Genomic DNA, 20,496 nt, shown 5'->3' with positions numbered 1-20,496 from the left:
CTGCTAAGAGTCAAACTATACAGTTATCACATTGAATCTTAACATGAGTGGAACTTGGGAAAGGGATCCATACGGTGCCCAGAAACAATATCCTCAGCAACCAGTAATGCTGGTGTTAAGAGCTCCATGACACAGCAAACCACACTAGCCTAATGTATGGACTTCAGGTAGCAATGGACTTTAGGTAGCAGGAGTCCTTTTGCAGTAGGCATGTTTGTAAGTGCTATATTTATTTGCATAAAGTTCTTATCACAGAATACCTTTTTTTATGAAGACAGACAAAAATATTCATCAACTTGCTCAGATTTTTAACATTGTGACTTCAGAGGGATACTCCCTGCCACCTAAAGCCCTGTGTTTCCTGCTGCCCCATTCAGCTGGTTGCACAAGGAGGATGTTGCTGCTTTGGAGGGTTTGGCAACAAACCCTCACACAGGTGAGGGTACAACAGGTGTAACATAACAAAAACAGGTGTTTCTTGCTTTTTTCTCTCTCTCTTTCTATTGCCTTGCCATTTTTTACCAAACTCAGATCTGTGAACATTTGTAATATCGGAGCTGAGTCCAACTTTCAAAAACTATTTAGGGATGCAGTGTCCCAAGGGTCAAATAGAAAAAATTCTCTTRATGGACTTAGACTCCTAATTCATTTGGACACTGTTGAAGATGCCAGCTTGGCTCCTGAGGAATTTGTGTCCAAAGAGAAACTGCAGCTAAGCTCCAGGCAGAGGAGAGCAAAGTTTAAGTCCAGAAATTGATTCTACTTTTGTTCTCCAAAGCAGTTCAAAATTCAGTGTACAAAATACTAGCTTTAAGATGTTAAAATGAGCCCGGCAACTCTGCCAGAATCCTCTTCCTGCCTTTTTTTTTTTCTTTTTTTTTTTTTTTTTTTCAGAATAAATGCATTCTAGCAAACTCCAGGTTTTGCTATTTCAACAATTTGAAACAGTTAATTGTCAGAATGGCTGTGGTGAACATAAAGGCAAAAGTATTTCCACTTCAAAAACTTTGCAAACAAAAATCCATAAAATTAACTTCTCCATTAAATTAAGCATTATTTGTGTTGAACATGTTTTTGTTTACATGCATTATCACCCTTCTGAAGCTTTCCCATATGTTTGCAGCTTATTATACACACCTGACTACACAAACTAAGAATAATTGATTACACCTAGCTAACAATTAGAGTTCATCTTAGGGTTTTTTTAATGTTTGGTTACTTGAAACAGGTTTCTGCAGCTGTCAGGAAAGTATAAATCTTTCTCAGACAATCAGGCAGACAGCTACAAATGAAGACTTAAGGGTGAGATTAAATTAAAAACAAAGAAAGAAAAGGAAAGTGAACTTTTTGAAGAGAAATAAAAGAATCTTAAATGTAGATATTTAAAAGTCAAGGAGAGGACTTTAAAAGTTACTCTATGTATAAAAGAAACAAACAAACAAAAAATGCAGATATAGAACTGAACATTAGCTCAGATGCTATAGTCCTGAGTACTACAGTTCATAAGCTATGAAAATGTGGCATATCTTTATTAATAAACAGGTTACCAATAAAATGGTCATTAATAGCTGTTTAATCTTGGTTTGCTCATGCTGTGTGAGCTTCCTGCCTCTATTTCATCCCAAAGCACTGCTCTAAAAAAGAAAACAAAAAAAAGGAAGCAGTTGTGGATCAGATTTTTGTTATGCACCTAAGTGACTTAGAAACACAAAAATTATTAACTCTTAATGGTGCTTCTGCGCAGGCCAATTTAACATTTATCTAATAACATGTATTAATCAGGTTAGGAGGATKTGTGCTCTTTTGAAGTGAGGGAATGAGAAAAACAGCCCACAAAAGCAGATGATGGACAGAACCTAGGCAGCCATGCCGGAGAAGAAGAGGGCTGATTGCTTTTTATGATCATTAAGAACAGCCCTAGCGATGCTGTCCAAGATCAGAACAGCAGTAATCAGAGCTCTGGTTAAAATAATTGGCTGGGAGGGTCAAGGCAGCTCCCACCTCCCCAGACGTCTGAAGACACAATAAGGAGGTCCTGTCAGTAGGCAAGAGTGCTAATTTCTTTTGAAGCACCATCTTTGTGTGCTCTGGGTGCCAGGGATACCACCAGCTGATGCCCCCAGGCGGAGTGTTCTGTGCCTCTGCCATCTATTAAAACATCAATAAGAAGAAGACAAAGAAACAGGAACTTTTTAAAAAGAAAATCCTTGGAGGATGGTTCAAGCTGAAGGAAAAAAACAAGAACAAATACTGAGACAGAGAGGGGGGTGGGGGATTAATGTTATCTAGTTATAGTTAGTGGAGATAGGAGGCTCCTCCTCAGAGTTATTACAATTATTAAATTACTCCTTTATTATTGAATTTACTGTTAAGTTTATTATTGCAGCGTGGGCTCTGCTCCGCTCTCCGGAGACGCTCTTTCCCCCTGGATCCGACAGGCTTGGTTAGCAAGGTGCCCGGCCGGCTGCAGTCGACCCCACTCTCCCCCTCACAGGCTCTAGATGGAGGGATCTTCTTTGAACGAGCTGAAGTTGGGATTTCTCTAATCAGCCGAAGCAGCTGCTTTTAAAAATGGGCTTGAAAATACTGSTATTTTTTCTGCTAATGGTTTAAAAATCTACAACATAAACAAAATGATATCAAAGACCCGGAGTTACCACTCAGGCCTTGTATCCTCTAGGGATTAAGCCCAGTACTAATTATTCAGAGCTGACATCTGGGGGGCTAAACCATCCATTTCTGCCCTCCACTTTCATGATGCAGGTCCCATATTAAAACCAATCTATGGTGTGGAAATAGGTTAGGAGGAGCATCAAAACCCTCGCCCTCATTGTGCAAAGCCGCGCTCACAAAGAGGCCCTTTCCCCTAGGATTAGTGAGCACTGGAATGYAACCCTGTCTTTCCAAAGGAGAATAAAAAAACCCACAACACTTTTATATACTTTCTCCTCCAAATTTTGAAAGAGGAGAAGAAAGGGTGGAAGACAAGAGGGTTTTAGCTTCAGGAAATTGGGGGCTGAAGGGAATCTAAAGATTTAAAGGAGTAACGAGCCTTCATCTTACACAAAGCACTCCTGCACTATTAAGTATACCCTTAACATGCCTGTTCAGTTATTAAACTATTGAGTGTTAAGTGTATTTACGTTAAATTTAACAGGTTATATATTAAATATGTTGAAAAATAGGTTAAAAGCCTGGCGTGGCAAATATTTCTCTGATTATTTTATTTCTGTAACACAGACCAAATGACTATTATCTTGGAATACGAGATCTCTCTGCCAGCATGCTTTTATCTATTTTTTATGCTTTATGTATTATTATTTGCAAGACACAAATGCAAGACCACTGCTTGTTGATCTGTTAGTGCTGCCGGACTCCACTACAGACAGGCAGTTCACCCCTCACACCCCCAAAGAACAGGCAAAAACCAGCACCGTTTGGGTTTGTGAGCTGCAAGATGATACTTCAAGTCAGCATGAGGAGCAGAAGGACGAACTCTGGTACCGGCTGGCAAGGGAAAACTACAGCAAGTAGGAAAGAAAGCCAGTGGTACGAAGAGCAGGTAGGAACCTTGGGCCTGATCCTGCATTTCTCTCCATGCGGGCTTTAGGTCTGCTGATTTCATCAGTGGCAGAGACGCGGATAAATACGACCTTGCTTATTTACAAGGCTAATTAAGGCTTAATTTATTAAGGCTTTCCTTCTTAAGAGCTGATTTAGTTCCCTACCGTTGTGCATAGGTAACGATGAAGCACAAAGTGGAGCTGCGCTGCACGACTCGGTAGAGATGCTGCCCGTGCCTTGGGCAGAGCCAGGGTTCCCTGGTCACCAGCTACTGCACAACCACTGCACAGAGACAGCTAACAGCACCAATGTTTTCTTACCGAGAGGTGGTCCGTGTGTAATAAGAATATCTATTCCATCTGGAATAAGGTTCCATTTCTCTAATAGTGCTTGGCCTCGTGGAAGATTAAAGCCCCAGCCATAAAACCAAGGTTGCCTGCCAAGAGAGGAGGAGAATGACTTCAGTGCTACTCCCATGTATTGGTTACCTAATTAAAACACAGAGATGGACTCTTTGCTAGCATGGAATTTGGAGACACAAATGGCATTCATTTTCTTATTTCTATGCACAACAAAATCCTCTTTCCATACGGCCTGTGTTATTTAACATGTGTGGAAAATCCAGTGTCGTTCTTACCAGTTTAAGCAGGCAACATACAGGAAAATATTCACAGTATTCCTCGAGCTAGATGAGAAGTAACTATTAAAAGACCAGGATAGCAGGATGGCCAAGCACTGGATCACTGTGCTGGACTCCCAAGGTATCTGTCTTAGAGAGCTAAGTGTGGACATAGGTTTCACATGAACTCATTTCATACCCCTGAGCCCATGACCCACTGAGCGAGGATAGACCCTGGCACGGCAAATACCATTACAAATTTGGAGACATCATCTGTGCTCCTTTGTTTTCCAAATTGGAAGCATCACATCAGAAGAAGAATACCGCTTCTTTTCTTAAATATAGCTTTCCTATGTCCTGTAGTGTGTTGACTTGCTCATAAATAAGACTTTACATATTCAAAAATTGCTTATCAGACAGGCATTTACATTTTTAAAAACATATTTATGGAGCAGCTCATCACASAGCAGTGGGACTGTAACAATGCCAGTCAGAATATAATTTATCTGCATGCTGCCATCCCATTGATTAAAAAACTGTATTTCACAGCAATTATATCACAGTGGTAAATTATGTCTTGCTGACTATGCTCTAATTCTAGGTCATAAAATTGAGGGGTTAGTTTTAGGTTATATATATTTTTTTGTTTTAACTTTTTAACTTTTTTGACTGAYGTGTTCCGGCCACATTCGTATTTGGAGAGCAACAAATAGGCTGCTGTGATTTAATAAGGTTTATGATAATTGCAGCCTGAGCATTTATAAATACATACACATCAACCAAAGTTCCCTTTGAGCCATTACTTTGTTGAAGAAAGCTTTACACTCCCTCTGCATCAAAAGGCAGGAAGAAAGATCCCTTTTAAAGAAATCCTCTGAACTCCTCTTTACATCATGTATGGCAAAGACAAAAGAAAATGCCCATAAAGCTATTATTCATCCTCTTCCATTACTGATGCTTGACTAACATTGCAAAAATTAGCATGTCTGCAGTCTCCGTGATGATATATTTCCCACTTCCTCTTTCGGGATGCTGCAAAGCACATGTCGATTGAAAACAGCTTAAAAATACCCAGCTTGCTAAAATAGAAAGGGATGTGGCTTACCCGAGGCAAGAGAAGAAAATGCTGGTAAAAGGCAAGGCAGAAGGGGGGTTTGCAGACAGGCAACTTCACTTCCCTCACTTGTGACATTGCCCTCCTCACTCTTGGTCCTGCCAACCCCTGAGCAAGGAAACATCCCAGCAAACCCCTGTGGCACTTCACCTGCCTGCCTCTGGCACCGGGAATGTATCTCCAGAGGCTGGGAACGGCGAGGTGAGAAGAAGAGCTGCCAAAAGCAGTGGCACTGGGCTGGAAACTTTGTTGTGGGTCGGGCTGCTGCGAGCAGGGGAGCTCGAGCGGAGCGGCGTTACGCGCGGCTCACCAGAGCGGCAGGAATTTTACCTCACAGGGATGCTCTGAAAAATAAATAAACCAAAGCCTGCGAGGCGCATGGGTGCTGCAGAAGTGGGGAGGTTTATAAAAATATGCACAGATTCTCAGGCTTACATAKCGCCGCTTAAGTGCTGAGCAGTTACCTGCACCAAGATGAAAATGTTAAGCAATTTGGCGAATTGCATTGAGGCCGAGAGTGCATTTTCCAGGAGCAAAACATCACTGACAGAAAACACTGGTGAGGGCAAAGAGGAAAGAGGCACACACAGTGTCGGCAGGGTAAATGCCAGGGTAAATGTCGACTGGCCAGTGCCACTGGGGAAGAAGCCCATGTTTCCGTAGGGAAGGGGCAGGATCCGCTCCTGGAGGCGAGAGGCACGGTCCCTCCTTGTGCCCCAGCCCGGGTCGCCCCCCGGCTCCGTTGCGGCGTGGGGCACTTGCCGTCACGCCGCCTCCTGCAGCAGCCCCGGGCTCGGCAGGAGCCTCCGGAGCATCCCTGGCACAAAGGGGAATGCCAAGGAAGGCTGCGGCCGAAGATGCTGCCTCYTTTGCAGGCAAGGGAAGAAAGGAGAAGCACTCACCTCAGGGGAGCCCCGGAGATAGAACCATCTTTGGGATCCCATAGGGATTTTGTGGACCCCAAGTTTCTCCCTCTGCAATGCTACTGCAAAACAACAGCCTTCAAAGTTTCTGAGCAGGGAAAAAAATCTTTAATACCCATGAAAAAGTCTGTGCCCTAGACACCACGGAAAGGCAACTTTGTCTAAAATTTCCATTTATCTTGGAATTGGAAAATGAAATCTTAATTCAAGAACAGGATTTTTTGATTGCTCTTTTGGTGCTTGCTCAGGGAAAAGTACTTTTAAAAATAAATTTGCAAGAGCATGTCATAATTCACAAAGAAAATACTTTAGTATATGTCTCATAAGAGAAAAATCTGGTCTTCTCAAAACAAAAATGAGCCCAGAAAATGTAYTTGGTGATGAGGGACACACATCATGAACGTATTTCACCTCTGAAGTGAAGTGCTCATGTGCAGAAATGTATGTTGATTTAGGTTTTATCTGCTTAAAGTGAGCAGTGCGACTCTCACGATACCCCATTGAAATTCAACATATTAGTATTATGATAAGAATAATCACTGTCTACATATCAGGCTCTAGGGGAGAGATCTATTGGAAGCAAATTTGTTTACAGTACAATTAACCTTATGTTAAAAACATATGAGCAAGTTTTGCAGGTCAAATAAGCTACCATTCAAAAAGGGCTGAATTATCAGAATTTGTGCTGGCAATCGGATGTTGCTTTATGTACTGAATTTCTATCTTTCTGYTCTAAAGTAACCATTGGAATAATTTTCTTACAGAATGATAGTTGCTATGACAACCATAGCAAATTTTCCTTTTCTGAAACAGATGTCTCATTTAGTTGAAAATTAGAATGTGAAAAACCCATGGGAAAAATTAATTCAAACTTTAACAGAACACTGACTACAATGTAATCTCTTATAGGTTAACCCCTTAACATCTTTCTGCACTTATAGTAACCTTCTCATAAATTCTAATTAAACCAGCTTAACCTCCTATAACTGACCTTCTTAGCTATCATTAGCTCTTTAGCTATCATTACTTGTCTTTAAAGCGAACATCTCTGCTCCAATAAAAAAAAAAAAAGTCATACAAAAAAAAAAAAAAAAAAAAAAAAAAAGTGGCCAAACATCTTACTGCCTTAATTATTTATCCGTATTTCTTCTTTCATTCAGACACTACTGGACAGAGCTACCATGTAGTCTAAGCGCTCTTCTTTTGTCATTTAAATAGGGCACAACTTAGTTTTGCATGTGATTTACTGTAAAGGGCTGTGCTGCGCTACACAGTTTTGACCCGTAATTTATGTGAAAATCGAAGGTTTTTCCATTTTCCACCCCCTGGAATGCATCCCAATTTGCGCAGCAGGTGTACTGAAGAGGAGACAGAGATACTTGGCGAGGGGAAGTCTACTCGCGTGCACATATTTTTCTGTAWGGAGCGACAAGAGATTGAAATCTGATTGTTGGGTGCCTCGATTCAACTGCTTTAACCTAAAGAACTGGTTGCCTCCTCTCTGTGCGCTTGGGAGCTTGACGGGAACCTCCTCGGCTCGTGTTGGGCAGCTCCAAACGAGCAGCGTGGGCGGCTACGGGGCGGCTGAGACGTGCTCCCACCACGGTCCTGCTGGCTGCAAGGCACCACGAGAACTTCAGGGCTGCAAAACTGAGGGCGGCTGCTTCACCTGGGCTGCCCGGGTGATGGAGCCAGGGAACCCTGGCGACTCGGCGGGATAACTCGGGAGCGCAGCCCCATGGCTGCGCTGCTGTGGGTGGGAGAGGACTGCTATCAAAGGCATTGGTAGGCAACATCTGGCAAACATCTTAATAGCAAAAAATATATAACTAAAACACCACGGGCAGATTGTCGCATCTCCTCATTTCTGCGAAGTTCCTTACAGAAATCTTTTTTACTGTTGACATGCATATACTCTCACTCCACTTCTTTACCTAAAAAATGAATGTTAAAGGCTCACAAGGACATGTATCTCGTTCCAGTCTTTTCTCCACAACACTTATCATTTTTCTCCTTTAAGAAAGTAAATAGATACTGGCCAGTGATTTTGTAGGAGTTCAGAAGAAAGGAACAGACCAAATCAAGTGCTCCCCTGCATTATAATCGTACAGCTGCACTTCACTTGGCGTAACAATAAGATTGGGCTATGGGTCCTGAAAACCATATTGGCCAAGGTAACCCGTGATGAGATATGGGAATCAATCAGAATCAGCTGAGGCAATCACAGGTAAAGGAGAACTCATACTCRGAGATGGAGAAGCTGAATTCCAACACATGCTAATCCCCAGCTAGAAAAATCTCCCTGATGGATATTTCAGTCTAATTTTCCTCGTCTTGATTTTATCTTATTAATGCCAGTTACACTTCTATGAGCCACACTGACCACCTGCCTTGCTTGCTTGGTGTTCACATCCTTCAGGTGTTCGTTTTTTTATACTCCCTGACACTGTATCAGTTGTATTATAACYTGTCTCTATAATTAGGTGGGGTTTTTTTTAGTTCATTAAGTATTTCTGCTGCTCTGCTGCTCTTTGCTACTGGCAGCCTCAGTTTTCTCTCCAAGTAAGGATTCATGAAAGTGCATATTCTTTCTCTGGCATTGGTGGTTTCCACATCTAAAATAGCTGTGAAATGACACTATCCTGGCTTCTCACGTTCCAGAGGATTGTCCTAAACAGGCAAAAAGACTAAACTAGCTATTAGGCCATTTGTGCAAGGAGGCGCTCACAGACCACTGTTTGTTTATTCACTTTGAGCTGGTCTTCCTCTTGCCATGTGAACATTTCACCAGCATAAGTGAGATTTAAAGGGGTCGAGAAGTTGGGAGGTGTATGAGGAAATATATGACTTGCACGTGAGAGAAAGGGCAAGACATGGCCAGTGTATTTKTCAGAGCAGATCTATGAAAGAAGTGTACAGAAGAATTAAATTACACAAAAAGATCCTTGCACTCATTCATAATATTGGAACACGGGGTTTCAATGAAAGCACAGGCCTCACGCTTGGCGCTAACAAATGCAAATGATAGTTAATCTCATCCACAATTACCCGCCGGAACTCGTGGCACCAAGTGCAGCTCAGCAGGTGGGCAGGAGAAGGCAGGAGGAGGGGAAGGTGGGTGCCAAGGCACGAAACGCCTCGCACAGCCCTACCCCGGGCATCTGCAGCAAGCACCAAATTGAATTCGGATGGACTTGGATCCGCTGTCAGTCCATTAGCCACGACAATATTCCTTTGCCATGCAACTTTGCTACTTTGCTCTGTTCTTTTTTTTTTCCCCTTTTTGTCTTGCTTGCTCTGATCTGAGGTTGTCATTCTTGAAACTTTGAATCAAATTAAATTACTGTTTTCACAGAAGGAAAGGAGTGTAAAACCCAGAATATGGCCCTTTGTCAGTAATTATTTCCTTTGCAATTCTAGTTACACATGAAATCATTCATCTTTTGTTTAGTAAAGGATTTCATACATCTCTGACTGGAAAGAAGAAAGTGAGCTGTGACTAATAGGAACTGATCATTTCTAAACATTAATCTGTTATAAAACAATGAAAAGTAAAATGAAATCTACTTTATCTTCATAACAAAAGAAAGGAAGATAACAGGTAAGGAGAAGAATTAATAAAAGACTGAATTTAAAGCACGCCAACATCAAATGCAAATAGTTTATTTCATTCTGTTGGGAGCAAATGATAATATCCCATCTGATATATATATTTTTAAACAATAAAATAAAAGTACAAACAAACAAACTTAGAAATTGATTTGGAGCAGCTAGCCARGGGATTCAGTGCTGAGGGTACGTACGGCTGGGCAGCCGCTCCGCACGCTCTGATTTAGTGCAGGGGCTACGTGGTCATCGCCTCAGGCCTCAGGCCTCAGSCCTTGTTCCCTCAGTCTCTCCAACTGCCAGGACTAAAATCACTAGTCCAGTGACCGGGAATTTACGGACGGGCCCAGGCAGAAGGGTTGGGAAGGAGGGGTGGGACAGCACCTTGGAACAGCGCTCATTTTAAAGGGTTGCAAAGGAGGAGTAGAGCAGCACGTTGGCCCCCAGAACTGTCACCACTTCCTTTTAAACTGGCCAAATTCACATGTGTGGGCCAATCAGTGAGGAAAAGTAACTCAAGGCTCATGTACGTGGGGCATCCCTGCCTTTTTTCACCATCAGATGACCAGAGAGGTAGAGAAACACGTTCTTCTTCCAYGCTGGTACAGCTGGCTAGTTAGGGTTTCTTGTGACCCCCCAGGGCTTCGCAGAAGCCTGGTGACCGAGGAGATGGGATTGGCCTTCAAATGGAGAGGCTACACTTGTGATTGTTTTTTTTTTTTTTTTAGGATTCAACACCTGGAAGGACTCTCCTAGACAAAACATAACTAAAACATGCAGGATGTGCTATAGGTGYGCTGAGAATCAATAAAAAAGGCTCTGACAGTAGCCACTTCTCAGTTTAGCAACACATCAGGTTTACATTCTTTTCTCAAAATACCAGGAGTAATTAGGCCATATGGACTAACTGTCTGCCAAGTTCTACTTTTTTCCCTTTCTTTTTTCTTTTTTTTTTTTCCATAAAAGTCAAAGCCATTTTGAGTTAGGCATGAAAATGCTTCCAGAACTAATAATACAGCACGTGTATGAATGCATAAAGTATATTATTTTTATCATTTACAATTTAGCAACAGATGAACTTATTTCTTGCTAAAAAAGCCCGTACTGACACCTCATATGTCATGCTTCTACCTGAACTGGGCAACATCCACGCAATCCTAAGTTCCAATGTAACATTTTCCTGCAGTCCCCCTGCAATACTCTGGTGGAAACCAAATGCTGCAGTACAACTTTCTATCCCAAAATATACAGCTTGAACACCTTGATGTTSACTCAGCTCGCTAGGATTTCCGAAATATCCTTTAAAAAAACAGACATATTTATCTGATGTAAATTACCTCATTTTGTGAGCTTTGTTAGAAATTCTGGGACATTCACAGGGCTAACTCTCTGTTGCAGTACTGGTTCCAACTTATTCTACTGTCAGACTGGGGAAGAAAATCCTCACGTTAGTTCACGTTGAACTACAGCATTTTGTTAAATAATATTTATTTTACAGCGACAAATCAAAGGATGCCTTCTGATCTTAACCATCACTAAACAAGCCTAGCATACTGTCTCTTCCCCCTAAAATCCAGTCAGGGAAAAGAGCTGAGACGCAGTGTGTGGCACTGAGTTTCTGTGACAGTGTCTCCCTGCACAGTTCTCAGGGCATGATGTGAAGTTGCCATCTACTCATCAACGCTGCAGTGCAAAAAAAAGCCCCAAAACAAAAACMAAACACTAAGGAAAATGCATATATACAAGGCAGCGTGAAGCAGGGAGGCTGATTCTCACCGGGCATAAAGGGTTCAAAAGCTGGTGGAGAGCTGCCAACTTACCCCAGCTGAGGATGGGCTCCGTGCAGATCTGCTCCAAACTAGTGAGCTATTTGTGCTCCTCTTGGAGCAGCGCCAAAGGGCTCATGGCAGTTCCCAACTGTGTTTACATCTTTGAAACATCCTGCAATTGCTGCTGTCTGAGACTACAGCCCAGACTACAGATAGAGCTGGAAGTCCTTTTGTTCATGTAAAAAAAAAAAAAGAAAAAAGCCCCCAAACAACACAAAAAGCACTTTAAACTTTAATATCAGCTCTGTCTCATAAAATTAAACTTTTAAGTGAATGTGAAAAATAAAGAGAAAACTGCTGTGGGGGATTGCTATTTCACTCGTGTGGTTTATGAACTGCAGGAAAGTGAAGCCAATTCCCTGTGGTGAGATTACAGGTCTCTTCTTCTATAGGTCTTAAATTAAAATCCAGCTGAAGCCAAAGTGAGCTAGTTTACTGGATCAGAAGATTCAATTATTTCTTCTAAGTAACTGAATCCGAACTACTTCATTCTAATAATATACTGCTAATAATTACTGCCCAAGAAAGGACTTTTCCCCCCCAAGCTAATTAAACTAAAGCAATATATTTTTCTACTACTCTCAGATTTAACTAAAGCTAGAAACATTTGCAACAAAACAAGCGATTGCAAATCCCCACTCATGTGCAGAAACAAAAAGCTGTACATTATGTTTAGTCACCACAAACAACAGCACTTACCCCAAAATATTATTGGGGAAAATATTATTGGGTGAATTATTCCTGGCTCCCAGTCTATGTTATGTATACATGCACACATGTACACGTGCATACAGAGACAGTGAAAAAAGGTCTGCACTCTTGTACAGCCACAGTGGAGGATCATGACTGTAAAGCTGATGCAAAATACCTTTGCTTGGCTTSTGTAAGTGCTTAAACTCACTCGGCAAGAGATCACTGTTAAATGTGCCACAGAATGGATCCATATCCATCATCCTCTGAGATGTATGAGCTCGCAGGATATAAAGGTGTTGAACTTGCTGCTTTTTTCTCTAACGTGACTCTTCTAGGATTGAATTGTTCTCCCCAGCTTTGGGAAATGCTAGGAAAAATCTTTACTAGAGAAAAAAATATTTTCTGGGAAGTTCATTTCAAAGAGAAGAAAAAAATGGGGATTTTAAACTGCTGTGAATAAAAATAAATAAAAAAAAAACCCTGGGAAATATGGAAGAATAAAATTCTCAGCAGCACAGAATATCTGAAATTTAGCCTGTTGGTCTGACTATGATGACATATTAGGGCTATGACAGGTGTATTCTGGCCTRCGTTTTCGTTCCCTCGCATACCTATTGCACAGTTCAATTAGTTAATAGCAACTACGTTCCTTTAACGTGACATACAAATTTCACTTGCAGTCTGAGAAATTTTGATTTTATTTCATAAACACTTTTTCTTCCTCAGCTCTGTTAATGACTCTTGCYAATGCATTTCCGTCGCTTAATTTGTACCGCAGCGTTCATTAAAGAGGCCTCCGCAGAACAGTGAGGCTGCTCACGTGAGCGCTGACACCTGGATACCTGGTGTCTACTGAATGAGACTCACAGCTCCAGATTTTCCAGATCATGATACGGAGCCACTTACAAGCAATGTGCCATTAGCAAAAAAAAAAAAAAAAATTTGGCCAATAACCTTTTTTTTCCTTTTTTTTTCTTTTTTTTTCTTTTTTTTTCTTTTTTTTTCCTGCCTTTAAAATAGCCACAATGCACCACAAGTCTCCATTTCTGCTACTGAGAAGTCTTTTACCCTTGTATATTTGATACAATCCTCCCTGCTCTTCCACTCCTCCAAACTGGAACATCTGACTTTAATAGATCAAAATCATTTTGCATGAAAAACAAAGCAAAACAAAACAAAACAAAAAGACATTCTTACGATCTTCCATATGCTACAAACTAAACTACAGTGCACTGTGGGTTTAAGTGTTTTTAGAAGCAGCATTTTCCAAAATGGAAAACAGTTTCTAAGTACAGAAGAGGAAATAAAAATATCACTGCAGCATTCCATTAAAATATAATTAAACCTGCATCTATGTGCTTCAGAGTGTAATTAATATATTTTAACGGGATGATCAATTTTGCTTTCCCTCTTCTAAGCATGTTGCTATTTCTTACACATCTGTCACATCTCACCTACCTTTTACTGAATGCCTGAAATAAAAAAAAAAAAAACCAATTTCAGCATTCTAACCATAATACAGCCGTAGCAGGTTTAGATGTCAAGCTTTTTCCCAAAATTTCTGAAACATGAGATGTCTCTGTTCTAAATAACTATAGAGTCCTTTATTCCTACTCATCATTTTCATTTTCTTCAAGAACCAAGTCAGTCTAGCTAAATTACTCATTTATACTGCCAACCTCAAATGCACTGATTGATAAAGAGCTCCAAACAACGCCTGACTTTCAAAAACCAGGGAACATCCACTGTTCTAAAACCTATTTCTAAGCAACCAAAAGGCAGTGTTCTGTAACATTTCCAGCTCCACCGTTCCGTAAAGTCTTGCACTCACAGAACTAGACACACACACACTAAAATRCTGCCTGTTCAAAAATCTTTTTTAATCTAAGATTACAGGAATTTTAAGACAAGTAGGGTTTTTTTTTTTCTTTCGCTTTAAAAAACAGTACAGATAAAAATGTGCTCTATTTATTTGTATTTTTGGCTCTTGATGAAGTGAGAGTACAGAAGGGAGAGAACATAGAGGAGTTTCATTAATTTCACGCAGCAACATTTCTAGCATGGTTTTGTCCAAACTCAACTTTTTGAGTCCCTTCATATTTTCCTCATGTGCAAGACAGTGAATAGATGGGGGCTCATTTGAAAGAGAGCATAAAGAATTAAGAATCAGAGCAGTCAATCTGAGGCAGAAGAACAGTAATTATTTTCCATCAATGTTACAGCAGTTGCAGTGAAACATCTTGCATGGCTCCTGCTCTCTACATTAGCTGCGCTCCCCTCCTGGGGTGCACAATTTGTTAAATGAAGACAATCTTTTATTTTAAAACAGCTTCATTTTAATTGATACTCACCCCAGTGACTCTGAAGATTTGTATAAGGTCTGGCAAAGTAAACATTGGATGATTCATCACTTGCAAAATGAAAGCGTGTCCCTCTCATGAAATGAACCTATAAATCTTTGTAGCGTTATTTTACTGATGGAGACTGAGTTCAGGGAGGAATGAAAGAGACTATTATAGCTGTTCTTGGAAAGATGGAGGAGGAAAGCACTGAAACAGAGACTTAGGTTATGGGTGGGCTAGCGTAAGTGTGAAATGGAGGCAAATCTGCTTCATTTTTTCCCTTTGTGTGCTCCTTGAAACTACTAAAGTTACACATGGAAGTTACCTTTCTTTCTATTCAAATTGCACGTGTGTGYATGAATATGCAACCACACACAGAGAAACTTTGAGAATGACTATGACCAAGTCACCTGCTGGAAAAGAAAAAGCGAAATAAAAAGCAGCTCGCACTGGACCATGCAGCTTGAGGAAAGACACTCGTCTGATCGCTCCAACAGTACAGACAGACACAACAGTAAGGCTGACAGGCTGGGACAGAATTGCAGACCCAGCCCCAAAATAGGAGGAAGATGTGGAGACAAAGCTGCCTACCAAGGCTGCTTTGGGCTCAACTGAAGGCAGGTGCTCACTACTGCAACCTATAGATTSATCTACTCTTCAGTGAGCTGAACTTGGCCATCATCTTCCTCCACATAGCCAAAATGCAGCCAAGGGCTGGACCTCTATRTAATAAGCTTGTACAAAAAAATAAAATTGAGTGGAAAGGTCATGTATAACAATATACTTGTATCTATAGGAGTAAAAGAAAACGCTGCTCAGAAAACAAGGCTTGCTGCAAAGTTCATCTGCTCTTTTTGGCATGTGGCCTCATCAGTCAACGAAAGTACAAATGAAGATTTGGCCCAGTGAATGTCCCTGACCCTGAATGCTAAGCTCAATAAAAATGGTACCTGAGCAGGAAAAATACTCTCCTCCTGCACCCCTGTCCTTCTGCACTAGTTTCCCATTATCTGAACTAAAATGCTCTATCAGAGCTACTGGTCCTCTTGACAAAAATCTGAGGGCCACATCTTGTCAATGCCCCACTGGAGAGATGCAACAAAAAAACTGCAGTCCCGCCCGGGTATCTGTTATTTCAGGACAAATGGTCACAAATGCACTTCCAGGCTGAAATTATCTTTTGCCTTTCCATTCGCCCTGAGAAATGGARATTTCTGAATTTCCAGATGGTCTGTGACAAAAGGACGAAGGAAGAAATGTGAACAATGCAGAGACACTAGAAAACATGTAGTGCTGCGGGAAGCAAAATGAGGTTCTATTTCACAGGAATAGATCCCTCTGAATCATCAAGGCCAAGAAAAAAAATCCACTTTCTAGATAATGAGGCTGCAGACACTCTCACCCTAAGGGGTTTCTTGAAGCTATCAAGGCCAATATGCCATTCAGAATAATGAAACTGTCATATGTTTGGCAAGAGGGGCTTGATTGTCCCTTCCTCTTCCATGGTGTGGAAAATTAAAAAAAGGTGTTAAAAGAGATAAAACTCTCTCCTGCCATCCTGCATGCCTGTGTGAGGAGAGAGGTTTCTCCACAGCTCTGTGCAGTTGCTTAGAAGAAATRTTAGGAAGATGATGCCTTCCTCGTGCCCTTATTTCTTCTTTTGCCTTGTCAAGCAAAAGGCATATTCTTACCCTGCCATTAACACACAACAGTTCATCTTGGCACAGAGAATTCGTGTTGTCTTCCAACAAGGTGAGCTGTGACTGATCTTCATCCCATGCACATTAGCTGTAGATTTGAGGGGGCAGAGAAATACTAGTCTCTGGAGAAAGTGTATAACTTTTGCATTGTACAAACTATTTCTGCTTACTGATCAGTTAATACTCAACACAGGTCTTCTCATTAGTTACTTCACGCAAGAAATAGGTTGTGTTGTCTACTCACTGAGCTGTGTCATCCTGGAAAGAAACATGTAGCAGGAAAGAGCCTCTTTAGCTCAAACCACGTTGCAGCCTGGTACTATCGGAAGTGCAGCRGAGAAATAGATGTAGCCAAGCTCGGAGAGCACACACAAGGATGAAACTCAGCAAGGAGAGCTCATGGTGATGCAAAAACATATGTGCATTAGAGCTATTTATTTTCACACAGTGGTTCTGAATCAGCAGCATAAAAGGAATAACATATAGTTAGCTCCTTCATCAAGCACAACAGATCTCGGGCACTGAAGGCATCAGTGGGTTTTGTGCAAGTACAGTGTGTGCTTGTGCAATTAAAACCTCTAGCAGCACAGAGGCACAACTGGTTTACACAGGCTGTCTTCATTTAGCTCTACATAACACTCAAACGCTTACCTGCACAAAAACAACGTATTTTAGCACCACATTGTTGGGGTAATGAACTGTAATTGAAGATTGGAGATTTGTARCTGAATTGCTCACCTTTTGGCTCCCTCCTCCCTTCTTTTCCCCCAAAAATGGTTCATTAAGAGATTCCTTAAATGACATGCTAATAGCAATGATACCCAGAGTGATGGCCCAGAGAAGACCTTCTGTTTTGAACTTAAAATTTCTACCACTATCTCATCTTCTCARCCTTCTCAAACCACTCCTCTGGACCATCCACTGCTTATAGGCCATTCAATATGATCTGGAGAGCTTCCTGTCCTATGGATTTTGCTGATACCTCTTCATTTCAGATATCGAGACAAAAACTCTAGCTCCATAGCGGGACTGATAAAGCCATGGGCACATTGCCAAAAAGGGACATCTAGAGATMTCCCAGTCCAAGAAAGACTATCAGCAACACTAGATCAGCTCAGCTTSACTTTATTGAGCCTTGCAAACACATGAGGTGGACTGTCCACCACCACTTTGGCCTTTGATTCCTACTTACTATAGTCRTGTTGTGATTTCTATATGCTACCAGAAGACAAATCAACCGTCTCCCTGGAAAATGGCTTATTTTAGGGGAAGACTTGATATCAAATCTAACAGTAAACATAATTATTTTAATGAAGAAAATATTTGTGTTATTCCACCAGTTTAACTTTTCTCAGAGTAGTCTAGGAGAAATCATGGTATTTAAAAAGTATCTTCCAACCAGAATCTAATTTACAATAAATTCTATCGGGAAAGTAAAGTCTTTGTTTTACACTCATTGCAACTGTGTCTATTCTGGGGAACACATGAATGCCTCCAGACCTGTGAAAATGTTCTGATTGTGACCCAGGTTTTGCTGGGATGAAATCAGAGTGCTTCATATGTGACTAGCTTCATATGGAAAAACGGCCTACATTGGCCAATGCCTGGGCKAGGCTTGAAGTCAGCTGCAGTGCATTCCTACTGATTCCCTATTCATCCACGTCTGGCAACCTATCCTGCAAAGTGCACTGTAAAGAGCACCAGGACCCCAGGACAAACACAGAAAAAGAGAAAGCTCTTAAAGCTCTTAAAACTCCACATTGTTCTGAAGGCCACCACTATCTTGGCACTCCAAAGCTTCTCAAGAAGCATTCCTCATACTCCTATCCCTAACCACGTATTCTGATAGTTCCTGTGCCAAGACAGAAGTGTGTTGCAACTGCTGACGTCTAAACAGCAGCTTTTGTGCTTTGCAGCTTGCATTTCAAAATGGCTGTTCCTTTCTGAGTAWAATCCCAGCGTAATTAACATTTAAGGCACCTAACTTTTGGTTAGTGAGTACAGTCTCCAGATAGTTCTTGAAATCTTTGCCCTTAAAATTCTGAGAATTTATCACTGGTTGCTGAGTGTCCCATTTCTTCTGTGCAATAAACAATAACCAGTGAGTCCTAGATAATAATGGAAGTCAAAATACCTGAGTGCTGGTGAAAATACTTAACCACAGACTAATGGTACACATTTAAAAGGCCATTGAGATTGGGAAGTTAGGCAAACCAACCAAGCTTTCATAGTCTACTTCGCAACTAAATCACATGAAGCAGAAATACAATCTAATTTTGCATAGGTCATACAGAAAAAAAAAAAAAAAAAAACAGAGCAGTTAATGTGGTTGGCTGCTTGGACCTTACTCAGAGGTTCTCAAAGTACCTGGCAAACATTAATTAGCCCTTTCTATAAAGGGATTAAGGAATTTCTGCAGTTTGTACATATTTTTACAAAATGTGAAGGAAGACAGAGTGTCGGTACTGGAACCTGAAACAGGAAAGCAAGATCTGGGAGTCCAGCCCTTAATCTGACTTCTGGATAGCTCACCTGTTACTTAGATGGAGTCACATATGTACGTACCTATTACTTAGATAGAGTCACCTATCAGAAACTCTATTTGGAGTGCTCCAATTAAACAAACCCATTACAAAAAAAAAAAATTATCTAGTATACATAGTTTCAAAACTGGAAAAGAAAATATTTGGGCATTCTGAATAAGCAACTGATGAAACTTAGGTTTCTTGTTGCAGCATTTAAATTTTAACTAGTTTTATAAGTATATTCCCCAGGAATGACTTCATGATGCAAAGCTAAAAAAAAAAGGCCTGTGTTTCACAGACTATCATGATTTTGAGGTATAAAGAAATTGAGATCAATTTCCTAGAAAAGCTGTGGCACACCTTTCTTCTCAGGGTGAATGAAGCATAGAAACAAAACTAAATGCTGAAGAGCAGTAGTGAGCAGCAGCCACAGAGCTGCACTGCAGCCTTCAAGCCGTCAGGCAGCTGCTTTAACCCCCACAAAAATAACTGTTGCTCCTCCTAAGCTTTTGCGACTGGTTGCTTGTGTGACTTGTTCCTGCCTCATGTGCTGCTCTGATAGACTAATAAAAGAGTGAYTTATTATTGCCTTCATTGTTGTTGTTGCTGTTTTCACTGGACATGACACCAATTAGCACAGAAACGGCATTCAGCCTCGCATAATAACAAACAAAAAACCACCGCTTGGCTGGATCYGCACGCTCGTGATGCCAGGCCCAGTCCAACACAGCTCGTTGCAGGAAGGCCTCAGATTGCAAAATGAGAAAATACCTTGCCAGACAAGGGGAAGGGAAAAGAGGGATGGTCAATCCTATGGAAATCAGGCAGCGTGGGATATGTAAGGGCCTATTTTTCACAGAAGCTTCAYAGACTTTCTCCATACACTTTCTACCACTGTTAAAACTGCAAAGAGGAAGTTAAGCAGTGGATTTCCAACCTGCCTTCCTTGCTCCATCTTTGGGAAGTCTCACCAAAATACTGTATATGCTGTAATGCCTCTTTGTAACATCCCCATTCACAAGGCTGCAGTTACTAAGTTTCTCTGGCAAACAAGCCTTGCTGGCCAAGGGTTCAGCATCAGGACCTTCTCCCATGTAAATAAGCAAACACCTTCCAAGAATTTTACACACCTTACAGGCCTCTGGTGTGGCAGGAGGGAGGGGAGCTGGTAGCACTTTTTAATTTCTAGTTTAGAAGCTTAGAAATGACACTACAGAATAGGAGGAAACAAGCACAGCAGTAAAACTGAGTGAATGCACGAACAATGGAAAACAATCTTAGTCCATGCAGAACAGATCATGCCGGAAAGCTCAGACAACCTGTGCACAAGCACAGAGTTAGTACCCAAAGGCAATGCAGCAAATTAGATTTTGCAGGAGCATTATTTGAAGGTTGGTGGGTGGAAGAAGTTTGCTCAACAGATTATACATATCTGTTCAAACACAGAAGTTCAGATGGTTTCCTTTAGCCTCTATTCAGTGCTACTTTGTAGAGAGTGTTTTGCTTTAATTTATCTAGTCTTTAATGAGACTTTTGGTACTTTGCTGCCTGGAAAATTATTACTGACACTGGAAATATGGT

At 41.1% G+C, this 20,496-nt stretch overlaps 1 protein-coding gene across 1 annotated transcript in view; it reads right to left on the bottom strand.

Annotated features, from left to right (window-relative positions):
* MPPED1 (metallophosphoesterase domain containing 1) overlaps positions 1 to 20,496 on the bottom strand; it is a 60,221-nt gene that overhangs the window by 3,965 nt on the left and 35,760 nt on the right. Inside the window, exon 6 of the mRNA XM_026054290.1 lies at positions 3,885 to 4,000. Coding sequence (XP_025910075.1) covers positions 3,885 to 4,000 — 116 coding nt within the window. The remainder of the gene's footprint in view (positions 1 to 3,884; positions 4,001 to 20,496) is intronic.

The sequence above is a fragment of the Nothoprocta perdicaria genome, unplaced genomic scaffold (genome assembly GCF_003342845.1).
Source record: "Nothoprocta perdicaria isolate Ctin4 unplaced genomic scaffold, notPer1 scaffold_120, whole genome shotgun sequence".
NCBI lineage: Eukaryota > Metazoa > Chordata > Aves > Tinamiformes > Tinamidae > Nothoprocta > Nothoprocta perdicaria.
Note: the sequence above shows the minus strand (reverse complement) of the source record. Positions and strands in the feature narration are given on the sequence as shown.